The sequence below is a fragment of the Hevea brasiliensis genome, chromosome 5, assembly GCF_030052815.1.
Source record: "Hevea brasiliensis isolate MT/VB/25A 57/8 chromosome 5, ASM3005281v1, whole genome shotgun sequence".
Classification (NCBI taxonomy): domain Eukaryota; kingdom Viridiplantae; phylum Streptophyta; class Magnoliopsida; order Malpighiales; family Euphorbiaceae; genus Hevea; species Hevea brasiliensis.
Window position 1 is genome coordinate 107,076,328 of NC_079497.1, and position 14,136 is coordinate 107,090,463.

Sequence of the window (14,136 nt, forward strand, 5' to 3'; positions counted from 1 at the left end):
TCATATTTTAGATCATAATAATTATTTACTTAACTGGACAAGTCAGCCAAAAATCATCTCTGAAGACGAAATGACCAAAATGTCCTCCGTTTGGCTTAACAAACTAAAATTGTCTGTACCGATTGAAAATTTTTTCTAAACCTTTTCTTGGCTTTCTAATGCCATAGAAATCTCAATGACTCTTCTCTGGAGTTCCAATAATTATTTCATAAATTTTCTCCAATAATTATTTCATTTAACTTGGTTGTATTTTATTTCTAAAATTTTTTCTTAATTTTTCTTACACTTGTTTGAGATATTTATGACTCCTCACTCTAGTCTAAATATTTTTTCAGACGTTCTAGTTGTCCAGACTGACACCGGTCACCGGAACAGTAGAATGTGTGGAATTGCTATAGTGAGGGTGTTACAATTCTTCCCCTCCAACAAAAATTTCGTCCTTGAAATTTACCCGGTATAAATAGTCGAGGAGCTACTACCTCTTTATTTCTTCACCTTTCTGTGTTATCATACTTCACTTTCTCCTTAGTCTCAATCCTATCCTTAAACAGTTCTGTACTCATTCTTTTTCATCTTAAATACAGTCTCCTTCTCATCTCCATTCGCTATCTCATTATCTCTTCACTCTCTTATTCCATACCTTAACCTAAAATAAACGGGAAATACAGATCTGCAATAGTGTCACCTCTACTCTTATGAATGCAATGCATGATATGCAGTCTATCCAGGTCCAGAAACGCCTAAACCACGCTCTGATACCAATTGTAACGATTAGGCTCCAACCACTAGAGGAATTATCTACTTTGGCCGTAAGCCTCACGGTTTTGTCTCATAGGTGGAATGGAGAACTTCCCAGGAGGTCTTTATTGGAATCAGAGCTGCTCGCGTGTCCTCTTGAGCGATGGTGGGGCAAACCTCAGCGAGGACGCTAAGTCCCGAAAGGGGGGGGAGAAAGGTCCCTTAGGCAAATCCCACATCGGCAAAGCACGGAGATGGTCTTGGGTTCAAAAAGTAATGATATATAAGATGGGAGAACTGATCACTAAAGGCGCCTTTTGGTGGAATGGCCTGGAGAGTTGGAAGAACTCTAGGGTTAAGCGTGCTCGCTTGAGAGAAATCCTAGGATGGGTGACCTCCTGGGAAGTTCTTCATTCCACCTATGGGACAAAACCGTGAGGCTTACGGCCAAAGCGGATAATTCCTCTAGTGGTTGAAGCCCGATCGTTACAGGTTGTGAAAGGGCGTAAGCAGGTTTTTTTTTTCTTTTTTTAATCCATTAGCTAATATAATGGAAATATTTTTTTTAGTATAATAATTTTTTTAAATTAAATAATAAAACAATTAAAATTTTTATGTTAACCAAATCTTTTTAATTCTATCAATTTAATTATAAACTTTTTATATTTTTTCAATTTTAGTAATAATTTTAATAAAAAATAATTAAACTCATCAATTGACAAATTATTCAAATCTTTTTATTTATATATTGTCAATTTTAGCTAATCTATTTAATTTTATTAATTTATTCAATAATTTTAATATTTTCATTAATTTTAACAAACTTCCTATTTATAAAAAATATAATAATTAAATAATATATCTAATATTATTTTCTTAATAATTTTTTCTCTCTCTTTCTATTATACTTTTAATTAATATATTTCTAATCATTTTATCTCAAATTTAAAGCCTAATAAATGAAAAAAAATTCAAATGTTTAAACATAAAATATTAATAAATAATATAACTAAAATAAATCTAATTATAAAATAATAAAATAATATTTTTATTTGATTTATTTTAAAATAATTTCTAAAATGATAAAAAAATTAAAATGATTTACTAATATAAATAATTTGGCAAATATTTGAACTATTTTTATCAATTAAATTATCTAATTAGTTTAGTTGCTAAAATTGAACCAATGTGAAAATTTAAGATTACATTGAAAAAACTAAAAAGCTTTGCTAAAATTGAAAAAATTTATAAAGGCTTGAATTTTTTTTAATCATTTAGCCTATTTTTTATTAGAATATATGATATGTTAAAAATAATTTTATAATAATTTTGTTTTAATTGAAGTTTAAACTCAGTTTTATAATTTTAAAAATGATTTTAATTAACATTATAAAGTTAAAGTTGATTAAATATTTAATATTTAAAAAAAAAAAGAAAAAAAGGAAGAAGGATGTCAAATTCATTTAAATATTTATCCCCTCTTGGAGAAAATAATCACAACTATAAACAAGCCTTTTTTTTTCTAATAGTAATTAAAAAAAATCTACTAAAGAAAATTATATTCATTTCACGATCGATAAAAAATTAATCTCTTTGAAATTTATTACTATCTCTCTCAATATTATTTTTCTCTAAGATCGAACTTGAGCTCTTTTTTGAAGAGCACAGTAGAAATTTATTTAAGAAATTTCCCATCAAAAGTGCTTTTCTAAATTTATTTGAGAAATTTCCAGTGCTTTTCTTACATCTTTTCAAAATGATGACTTAATTAGGCAAATTATGAGGCAGTCATTAGTGATGTTCTATTTCAATATAATAATGGATGTGAGAGTATCTACACTACATCATCCGTTTTTTCAAATTCTTATTCATAATGTTATTGAATAAAAATATTTATTAAAAATTTTTAAATTTAATTTTAATTTAGTATATATTTTAGTCATAATAATTTAAACAGAAAATTAATTTTAAAATTTTAATTTTTAAATTATTTTTATAATATTTAAAATAATAAATTATTATTTAATCTCTACATCTACATTTGATAATATTAATTATTTCATCTCTTTTATTTTAAAAAGTAGGCTTAAACAATCTCTCAATTTTACTTTCATCACTAAGCAATCTCTCAATTTTACTTACACCAAAACTTTTATCCTTCTACCCATTTTAATATTGATCATAATTGAAAAGATCAAGTTACTAAAACGAGTAGACGGATTTGTCACTCGATGAACCCAATTCATCACTAATCCGTAGCGAATTTAAAAATTGACTTTCAGTGATGGATTTTAATTTATCATTAAAATTCTCATCGCTAAAATATTAAAGATAGATTAGTGAAGTATTAGTAACAAATCCGTCGTTGGTCAATATTTTTAAGACAAAATTTTATTCTGTTGCTAAATTTATCTCTGATACGCTTTTTTTTTTTTTGTAATGGTGGCCACTCTGTTTGCATCATCTGTCTATTCTGGCTTTGCATGGTGACATAAGAAGAGAGGGGGAGGGAGAGCAAGAGAGATAGAGAATTACTATGGTGAAGAGGGAGGGAGGGATGGAGAGAGAGAGAGAGATGGGGATAGAAAAAGAGATAGAGAACTACTATGACGGAGAGGGAGGGAGGATCAGAGAGATGGAGAAAGAAAAAGAGAAACGAGAGGAAAAAAGGGAGAGAAACTCATAGAGAAAGAGAGAGAAACATGAGTATTATAGGAAAAAAAAATCTTATTTGATTTGTTTAATCGATGAAATATACTCAGAAAAATAAATAGAGAGATGAAATTGTTCAACAGAAGTAAAATTATTAGACTTCTTAAATTATTTTATAAAAAAATGAACTGATTAGTCATATTAAAACATAAAAATTAAATAATAATTTACTTTATTTTTTTTTAAAAAAAGGCAGTTTTAAACACTCTCATTAAGCTGGCCAACTCTCTATCAGAGTACAAAAGAGCCATAAGCTGATCTGGGGTGGTAATTGGTGAGTTGATTTTTATGAATATAAAGACAACTTTGGTAGGTGACAAATTGACTATTAATAAAGACTTAATTACATATTAATTAATATAATCGCTGTTATTGGTAAGGTGACATTTGGGAGAAATATAAATTATGTGAAAAAAAAATTCAATTATAAATTAAAACCAGTTAGGTAGGCTATCTCATTCAATTTTCTTCTTATATCCAAAGATTAAAAAATTTGAAGTTATTAAATTATTCACTTTTATGATGATAAAGGGAGAAAATTATTTTTTATTAATTATACTCATTTATACTTCCATTAAATTAAAAAAAAATAAAGAATTGAATTGAGTCGTATCTTTAAAAATGGGAGTAAATATGTTTCGCACACCCTTAATTGAAAGGCTTTGAAATTTAAAAACCTCAATTATTTATACTTTCTGAATAATTTTGAACAAAAAATTTATTTACACCATTGTCATAACAAGTAAACAACATCCATGAAAATAGTATAAAAAACCAAGCAACTGAAGTTGATCTGCGGGAGCAAAATCAAAGCAAGATTTTGTAATGAAAAAATATATATTTTTAATTTTCATAATTATTTTAAATTATGTACAAAGCGAGAAAAAAAATAGTAAAAAGAGTTAAATATTAAGAGACTAGACAATAAATTTAAAACACAACTAAATGTGTCACGACTTGATTTCTGAGTCGGACTGGTGCTAGAATTTGGGTTGGCATAAGACTCTCGAAATCCGTAGTAAGTCTAAGCAGTCTATAACCCACCAACAAAGCCTAAAAAGGAAGGCCTAAAATCAAGAAAACAAATGGACAGAATCCGGCCACATAATGAACAATCTAACAGGGAGAAAACTCACTCGTCCTATATCATAAACAAAATCACAATTGGGAAGCTCAGCTCACCCTAAATCCAACATCACACAAGCACATTAAAGTCCTATTTGGCATTGAGTTTAAGAGCCTGAAACTGCTTTTCTGAATAAAAGCATCATTTTAGATGCTGTTGAGGAAAACAGTTTGGAAAAAACTGTTTTATTATTTTAGTGCTCTTATGACTAAAACTGATCAAATTTAATTTTTAATTATTTTTTAACACTCTCTAACTAGTATATTTAAAAAAGTAATTTTCTCAATAGTAGTTTCAACAGTAATGCCAAATAGACCCTAAGTCAAATACATTAATTTTATATTACAATAATACGACTACAATAATACTATTACATTTACTGCAGAGTTCTAAATTTGAATAATAAAATTAATAATCAATACATCAATCATTTAAAGTTTCTTATAAGAAATAAAGTGGGTTAACTCCAAAACAACATCCACCTGTCATTGAGAAAAAAATTATTGAATAAGGGTGAGCGTTCAACTCAAAGAGTTTAGATATTAACTATAAATATAATTTCTATAGCTATCTACAACTAATGCATCCCTAAATATGATATATACACCAAACATATACAACAAGTAAATCATCCAATACTCATATAAGAAGATAATTTGGAGTTGTACACTCACCTAGTAAAGTATTTTCATACATAACTATGAGAGTTTATCCCTTATCCAGCTCTCTTAATCCAAGACCCGCCAGCGAACTTAACTCAAACTGGACTTTCGCTTAAATCTAAGTGTGGGGGCCAGCGAGATCAACTCAAAGCCGTCCCTCACCCCGACTTTTTGTATCCATAAGAGCCGGGTTTCAGCAAGACTAACTCAAACCATAGCTACTCATCCAATCCATATCTATCATATGCCATATATATATATATATATATATATATATATATAACACTCACAGCTCCAAATATCCCCATGGCAGCATATGTAAGTAATTATCAATAAATAAATATGTAACAATAAGGGTGCTCCTAATTTATTTAACTAAGCGTATAAATATATTCATAAAATGCATAAGTATACCAAAATATATAAATAATATTAAAATTATAAAATATAATCAATATCCAACTCATAATGTAACCCAATGCTTGTTGGTTATGCTGAGAAGAAGAAAATAATTGATTTGGACTACTTAAGCAAACATACTAAAGAACTATCAATAATAGACCAACAATAATTAATTAAAGAAACAAAAGTCTTTTTAGGTTTGTGCGGAAAATTCGGCAGAGTTTTCCCTATACCTAGGACCTAAACTCTCTGTAAGAAAGCACAATTTATATCTTAACAACCCAAAAGTCTCAGGCCTACAACATAACATAACACAATGCCCATTCAAGGCCTCCTAGAACAACCTAAACTTGTGTCATTGTTCTATTCCAATGCAGAGGCTTAAACTCTATTATTGTTTAAAATTATCCAAACCGACTCTAAAAATTCTATAAATATTCTTAGAGGTCCTTAATAATATTTTTTAATATTATAATTAAAATTACTACATTTCATACACCTACAAATATTTTATTAATTATCGAACCATAGCTCAACTTAAAGCAAAAAAAGTGAATTTGCATTCGGGATTACCTACGCTAAATCTGATACTTAGAACATCTCCAGGGCATCTAAAAATGATAGGAACGATTATAATAACGACCTACTTCCGAGGTAGGTCTCAAAGCATGCGCGTTCGGACCAAAATTGCAGTCCCGAGAGCCAGTAAAATTTATAGGAAACGAAAGTACCTACACGAAACCCAAGGCATAAAGGGTTAGACAATAATTTTATTTAACCCAAAAGACAACTTTAAAGACCCAAAATCTCACTAGCAAGCTCGTGAGTCTTAAAAAAAATTTTTTATTGAAAAATTCTCTAATTAGTATCATTTCGAAGTTCTCGGAGTGTGCAACGTGTTGGTATACTCAGATTTTTGAGAAAATTTTCAGTTTGGGAGAAATTTGTTTGGGAGTCAAAATGGGCTAAAACTTCAGAAGCTTGATTCAGGGGGAACGATACCGCGCAAACTTGGTATATATTCGATGCTCATGAGGAGAGGAGCGTTTTGATGTCAAGAACGCCAAAAAAGGTGTTCGGAGAAAGAAATTATGGCCAAAAAAGGAAAAAAGAAAAAAAAAGAAGAAAGAAAGAAACGAGAGAGAGAGAGAGAGAGAGAGAGAGAGAGAGACTTGATAATATTGCCCAAACACTTATGAATTCTACAATTGAGTTTGTCAAAGCTACCAAGCTTCCAATTTTAGAGAATGAAACATGGACTTTGTTGGAAGAACTAGATGTTGAGTCACATCTTTTATCTACTTGTAATTTGTTTTTTATTCAAAAGCCTGACATGTTACAAGGTTTGCTTGAATGTCCTCCTACATTTCACAAGAATTTGTTGATGCAGATGATGAGTGGTTCTAATGCCTCGCAGAATTAAGTTGTTGGTTATCTTTTGATTAGCATCTTCTTATTGTGCAGGTAATAATATGCATTGTTGGTAGACTATTTTGAGATTTATGGACATTAGTTAAGTCATATATCTATTTTCATTAAGTGCGCTAGTTATCTTTTGATTAGCATCTCTTTATTATGCTAATGACAATAAATATTGTTAGTAGACTATTTTGAGATTTTGTGGACATTAATTAAGCTATATATCTAGTTTGCTAATTTTTGTGGCCTTTTATCCCTTTGATAGTTGGTATTATGTAATTTGACTCACTTTATGATATTAAATATCCTTGATTTTATTTTTGATTGTGTTAGGCTTTTATATATATATATATATATATATATATATATTGAGATTGCAAGGATTCTTTTTAGCTTAGCCTTCTAAATTAGTTAATTTATTAATTTGCTTTATTTTTATTTTTAAGTTATCTAATAATATAAAATCTTTCTATTATTATTGACAGTAATTCTAAGTGCTTATCCTCTAATTTTAGTGGTTAAATTTCTTTTACACACACACACACACACACACACACACACACACACACACACACACACACACACATATATATATATATATATATATATATATATATATATATTCATGAAGTGAAGATAAATTCCTTTCATGTAGTTAAATTTTAATCTCACCCATTAAAAAAGTCCATGTATAAAATGGTTAATTGTTACCATTCAAGGTCATTAATAAATAAAAAAATTGCAAAAGTTTATTTTATAACAATAATATTTTACCTTTAAAAAAAATAAAATATTTTAAAAGATACAAAATGACATTTATATTAATTTATAGATATCTAAGTCGAATGTTGAAATGGTACATGCTATGGTCTAACATAAAAAAAACAATAAAAAATGTAAATTATAGATCACTAAACTAAAAATAAAAGGCTTTAATTTACATATTAAAAAAAATAAAAAATAAATTTTATCTAATAAAAAAAAAATATTTTTATAATTCTAATAATTATTTACCCTTCTTTCACTCTTTCCAAACATAAAAAATATATATTACATTTCTTTACTTTTCTATTAATCTACCCTTCTCTAAACATAAGATTTTTTTTAATTTTACCCCCCCTTCCCCCTCCTTGCCTCCTTACACTTCTATTAATTACCTTTTCCTCGTCTCATTCAAACATAGCCTAAGGGAGGCAGCCGACGGGGTTAAATTGTTGTAGCAGGTAGGACTCAGATGTTGTACAGCTCCCCCATTGAAGATCGGCTCCGCTTTCCTCTCTGTAAGTGGATTGCGTTTTGTAGCACCAGGTGTTTGGGCTGGAAAGAGATTCACTTTTTTTTCATGTGGCAAAGGAGTGACTTGGCTGATACAATCTTTCTTTTCGGTTTGATCTGAATGCTTGTGTTGTTTGCATCTTTGTCCTTTGAGTGAGGCTTGGGCTATGGTGTTGTCTTCTGCTTTTGTTGCCTGGTGGTGCTAGTGATTTTGATTGTCTCTAAGTCTGTCAAGTGAGGCCACTGTCGCGACTGGCGAGGGTAGGGTGAAGGAATCTGAATTGTTTGGCTAGAGTTTGGTTTATGTAGTCTTCCATTTATGGACCGGACTCTAGAGTTGATCATGGGGTTTAATGACTTGTTTGGTTGTTTTGGGCTTGGAAACATAATCCACCTCCTGTATTTTCCCCCAAATTAATGAAAATTTATTCTCAATTAAAAAACTTTTTAATGAATTCATAAAAATATAAAGACTAATATAATTTGCGTTACCTTTTTTTAATAATAATAGAAAATGTTACCCTTTTTTGTATAATTTAGACAAAAGATTCAAAATTTCTCACTTATTTACCTCTCCAAATTCCATTCTCCAAAATCGCCCACTACTTCACCTGCAGCCAAACATCCCCTCGGACCTCAGTCCTTTCCAGTGAGAACTTCGCCAAAAAAGCTCTCTTAAACGTCGTCTCCTGATGGCCACACCCCAATTCCTCTCCTCCTTCAAGTACTCCGACAGCCTTACGGTGGTGGCCATCTCTATCTGCACCGCCGTAGTCTGCGAGGCCATCTCCTGGATCTTAATTTATCGCACCAACTCCTACAAATCCCTGAAATCCTCCATCGACAAAGCTTCTAAGAAGCTCGAGACTATGAAAACCGAAACCGTCAAAGTCACCACCAAAAAATCAAAGACCAAGAAAATTGACCGCGTCGAGACCTCCTTGAAAGAGTCCAGTCGTGATCTCTCCCTCTTCAAGTTCAAATCCGGCGCCGTTGTTGCCTTGGTTCTCTTCATCGTTTTTGGACTGTTGAATTCGCTCTTCGAAGGGAAAGTTGTTGCCAAATTGCCGTTTAAGCCGATAGGGATCGTGATGAAGATGAGTCACAGAGGATTGCAAGGCGATGATGCGACGGATTGCTCAATGGCATTTTTATATTTCCTGTGTTCGATCAGTATCCGCACAAATCTCCAAAAGTTTCTCGGGTTTTCGCCACCGCGTGGAGCCGCCGGAGGCGGATTGTTCCCCATGCCTGATCCGAAAACGAATTGATCGGGTTTGGTGTTGGTCACTTATTGATGCTTGTTATTATATTAATTTTTAGTGTTGTTAGGTCATAATTATCTGATTCTATAATGAGGTCTAGGATAAATCAGAATTATCATTGTTGATTATATTCATTATTCGATAATGGATCTCTAGAACTGGGATGAATTTTCACTGTTATTTCGGTGATTGTTTTATTCTTATCAGATTAATATGGGAAATCTATGGAACTGATGTTTCTTTAGTCTGAATTAGGATTAGTTATTTCCTGATTTTGATGAACTGATAAGTTTATGGTGGATAATTTTCTGGAATTTGCCTAAATTATAGCAATAACTACTGAGATAGGATTTTTTTTGTGCATATGACATTATAACTTTCTAATCGAATTTTGTTAAAGAATTGAGCTTTGATTATTTGTTAATAACTAACGTGTTGAAGCTTTTTATGCAATGATTTTTTTAAAGCCCTAACTTGGTGCCTCTATAATTTGAGAAAATATACGACCTTTGAAGACCATGAAGCTCACTGTCAATGAGTCAAGATTGGACATGCTATATACTATATAGCATGCATTAGTTTATGAAGCATGAGAGGTGTTACACTACTATGCTGTTCTTATTCTAGTTTGTCTAAAATGTTCATGGGCTCTATTTTTTTAGTTGGTTTAGCATAGTCTTAGTCTCCAGGAGGTTTAGATCAAAGCTCCAACAGTCTTTAAGAGTTATGTTCTCTATGATCAAGGCTCCAACAGTCAGCTCGGATAAATATTGATAAAGATTCATGGTCAAGAGATCTTTTTTATCAAAGCTAATGTTGATTATTTCAATGTCATTGGTTGAAGCTTTTGTTTGCATTCATTGACTTTTGCTTCAAGGATTTAGTCCTCATTTCTAGCTGATTTGTATCGTCTTTAAGAGTTTTTAAATCTCTTTCTTTCACAAGTTAATTGAGAAGTCCAAGACAGTTTAGGTTATGATTGGAAAGTTTTAACCGAAACTTGATTCTCAAATATGGGGTCGCACGAATTTGTGACCAACGCGAATGCATTGGAGGTCTCTCTAGAATGCTTTTTCGTGTTTAATACTTGTTTCATTTTGGAGCTTTTGATTCTTGTAGAGATCAAAACATATATTGGGTTTCTGCTATGTGATTATCAATGCAATCACTAATCTTTACCTTTTGTGCAATAAATACATAACAGGTCCCACATTATAAGTACTATGCATGCATTGCAAAGACAGTCTAGATGAATGATTGCTTGGATAGTTGCACAAACATCCATACTGGTGGTCAACCTTCATCAATCAATTCTAGAACAATTTGTTTGAGAGTTCCTATCCAACAATTGATGTGATTTTTGGAGATAAAGTTTCAAATTTCAATTTGACTTGGGTATTCAAAGGGTCTCCTTCATGAAGAAGCTCTTTCAATAGCGTTCCCAAAACTTGAATGTCAGCTCAGATTATTTTGGCTATTTGGCTATCAACTAACACTTCACAGACTCTGTAACTTACATAATTTTGTCTGTGCAATTTTGTGTTTATTTGTAATGAAATTTTAAAGTTCGGGTATCTAATGGGTAACAAAATTAGTTCTGATATTTGATAGGTAAAATTAATTCAAGTGTCTTGATGATATATTAGGCCAAATTTGTTGGATGCTAAAATTTTAGAAGGGGCGATGGCCCCTACCAGGCCCCTTAGATCCATCGTATTCTTGGATCATCCTTTGTCACAGGTTGAGTCAACAACTCAGCCGTGAGCTATTACAAATAATTAACTAAAGTTATTATATTTTTCCTATTAAATCCTTGTATGCCAACATATATGTGATGTTGAATTACCCTATGATATTGTTAGGGTTTATTGCTAATTACCAATTTATTCCTATATTTATATAATTAAATTAAAATGTTCCTAGGTTTTATTACATCCAAAATTAAAGACATTTTTTCATTAATTGAAGTGAAAAAAACTAAATTACCCATGAGCATTTTAGTGACAAAAGTACCAAATTAAACATTAATAAACCCTAATTAAAAACTAAATTTCCCCTTTAATTTACTCCTTCCCTCTCCATTGAACTCTTTGGCATTCGCTTCCTCCCCATCATTCTCCCTCTCTCTCTTGTATTTGTTACTTCTAAGGTTGACATTCCATTTGACTGTGATCCATTTAATAAAATTAGTTTTTATCCAAAAATTAATAACAATAAAACATCGAATTATCATGAATAATTTATTATTTAGTCTTTAAGGTTAAGCAAAAATCACTACTTTCTACTTTAAAATGAAATGATGTAAACCTAAATTTTGTTTAATTCTTTATTAAACTTCAATTGTCGTTAGTGATAATGAAATGTCAAAAATGAGTTTTTATTTCTCGATATTTGAAAAAAAAAAGAAAAAAGAAAGAAAACTTCTTTGTTCCAAAAAATAAAAACAAAAACCTTACAGGTTTTGGGGGGGAAATGGACAATGTTTGATCAAATGCCAAAACGACTCCTTTGCTGTATTCCTTCTATATATATATATATATATAATTGAAATAAAATTTAATATCATTAGTTTACAAATATTTAAATAATTAAAAAAATAAATTTGTGAAATTCGATATTTAAGGATTTTATTAATTTTATTGCAATAAATTAAATAGTTTTTAATAAATTAATAATACTTATAGGTTATAATAAGATTTTTAGTGTAAGTAGAATTATTATTAAAATTTTAATTGATATTGATTACAGTAATAATAGAAATTGAAATTATTTAAAAATTTATCCGTTATTAGCCACGAAATATTAGGGATAAACTTCTCATAGCTAAACCTATCAGTGACATATTTATTATTGTTAAAAGTATAAAAATATTGGAAATTGAAATTATTTAGAGACTAGGCACCTATGTGATATCGCTAAATGTGATGAAATATTACGGATAGCTTCTCATTGCAAAAAATATTAATGACGTATTTTTTATCGTTAAAAGTTATTAGTATCAAAATAATTTAGATTAGCAATTGATAGTAGCGATGAATTTGTACCAAATATATGCTTTTATTGTTATTTTTGTAAATAATATAAACAATGAAGGATCCCACTTTTATATATATAAGTTAAATGTTTGTACTATACATAAATTTAATAAAAATTAATTTTTTATATATCTAATTTAAATTTTAATATTTTACTTTTTATCAAAACATTTTAATATTTTTTTTTATGATTTTGATTATTAAAATCTAGCATGCAACAATAATATTCTATCTTTAATACTTTATTTTTAGTTTTTACATATTGAATCCAGATTTTCAATTGCAAATTCAAGAAACATTAAAAAAAATTACAAAAAATTAAGAATTAAAATAAACATTAATAAAATAAATATAATATTCTCATCAAAGCAACGCCATTTGGTGTTAATAAAATTTTTATGACTATTAAAATTAACTATGCTATAATTTTAATAGTCTCACCTTAATCTAAATACAATATATTAAATTTCTTATTAATTATTCATCAACCACATTTTAAACTAACTATTTCTACCATTATAATTATTTACAAATTATAAATTTTAATATCAATTTTATTTAATTATCTCATTTTAAACTAAATTATCAATCCTTCCTAAATTAGTTCTATAAAATATGATTCGATTGACATTAATAAAGTTTAGCCATCAATCTTATAAAATTAATGTATAACATGCAATGAAACTTATTAAAGAATTATAAAAACAAAAAAAATATCCATGATAAAAATATATGAATACTATGAGATATGTGAGCATCAAAGAAAGAACAATATTAATTATACCTTTGATAAGTTTAAAAAAATAATATAATAAATTTAATTATTAAGGCATTGAGTTTTGATAATCAATTATTAAATAAAATAATAATTTAAATTATAAAAATTGAAATAATAATAGCAATAATAAGAGCATTTAAAAGAAAAAAAAAATACTTAACATAAGTGCCGCGTGGTAACATCAAGGATATAATGCCATGTAACAGCTATAAAGAAAATTTTTCCCAATTTTATAAAAGTAAATTATAGATAAAAGTTTTTTTTTTTTTTAAGTTTCTAATTAATGTTTAATTAAAAAAAATTGCCGGTTAAATTCATAATAACACATTTTGAGTTTGCATACTTTCATTAATCTAAATACTAACTGAATTATCAGATAAGGTTAAAAAAGAGCTCAACTCTTTTACATTCTTCATGAGGTGTCTCAACTCAAGCTCACTCAATTGGTGAGAAGGAATGATTTTTTGCCATCATAATTACGATGGCATGGGGCTTTTCATTTCCCAATTCCATTTGCAATAGAGGAAGTCAACCCTAACACGCCTAGCCTAATTCAGTATTGTTGTCTTGGTTTCACTCAGCTTATGTATTTCAGTTAATGGTGTTTTCTATTTATTTTTATATTATATTTATTAAAAAAAAAAAAGAAGCCAACTAGCATCTCATCTTGCATAATCATGCTCTCATTTTTTAGGTTAATTAGTAAATTTCTACACATACCATG

General features: G+C 29.3%; 1 protein-coding gene across 1 annotated transcript; it reads left to right on the top strand.

The window, feature by feature from the left end:
- The first annotated feature begins 8,867 nt into the window (after window positions 1-8,867).
- Window positions 8,868-11,409, top strand: LOC110656640 (uncharacterized). The gene is made up of 2 exons (XM_021813510.2): window positions 8,868-9,609; window positions 10,804-11,409. Exon 1 carries the CDS (start codon window positions 9,027-9,029, stop codon window positions 9,603-9,605), a length of 579 nt encoding a protein of 192 aa, XP_021669202.2. The 5' UTR covers window positions 8,868-9,026; the 3' UTR covers window positions 9,606-9,609; window positions 10,804-11,409.
- The last annotated feature ends 2,727 nt before the right edge of the window (window positions 11,410-14,136 follow it).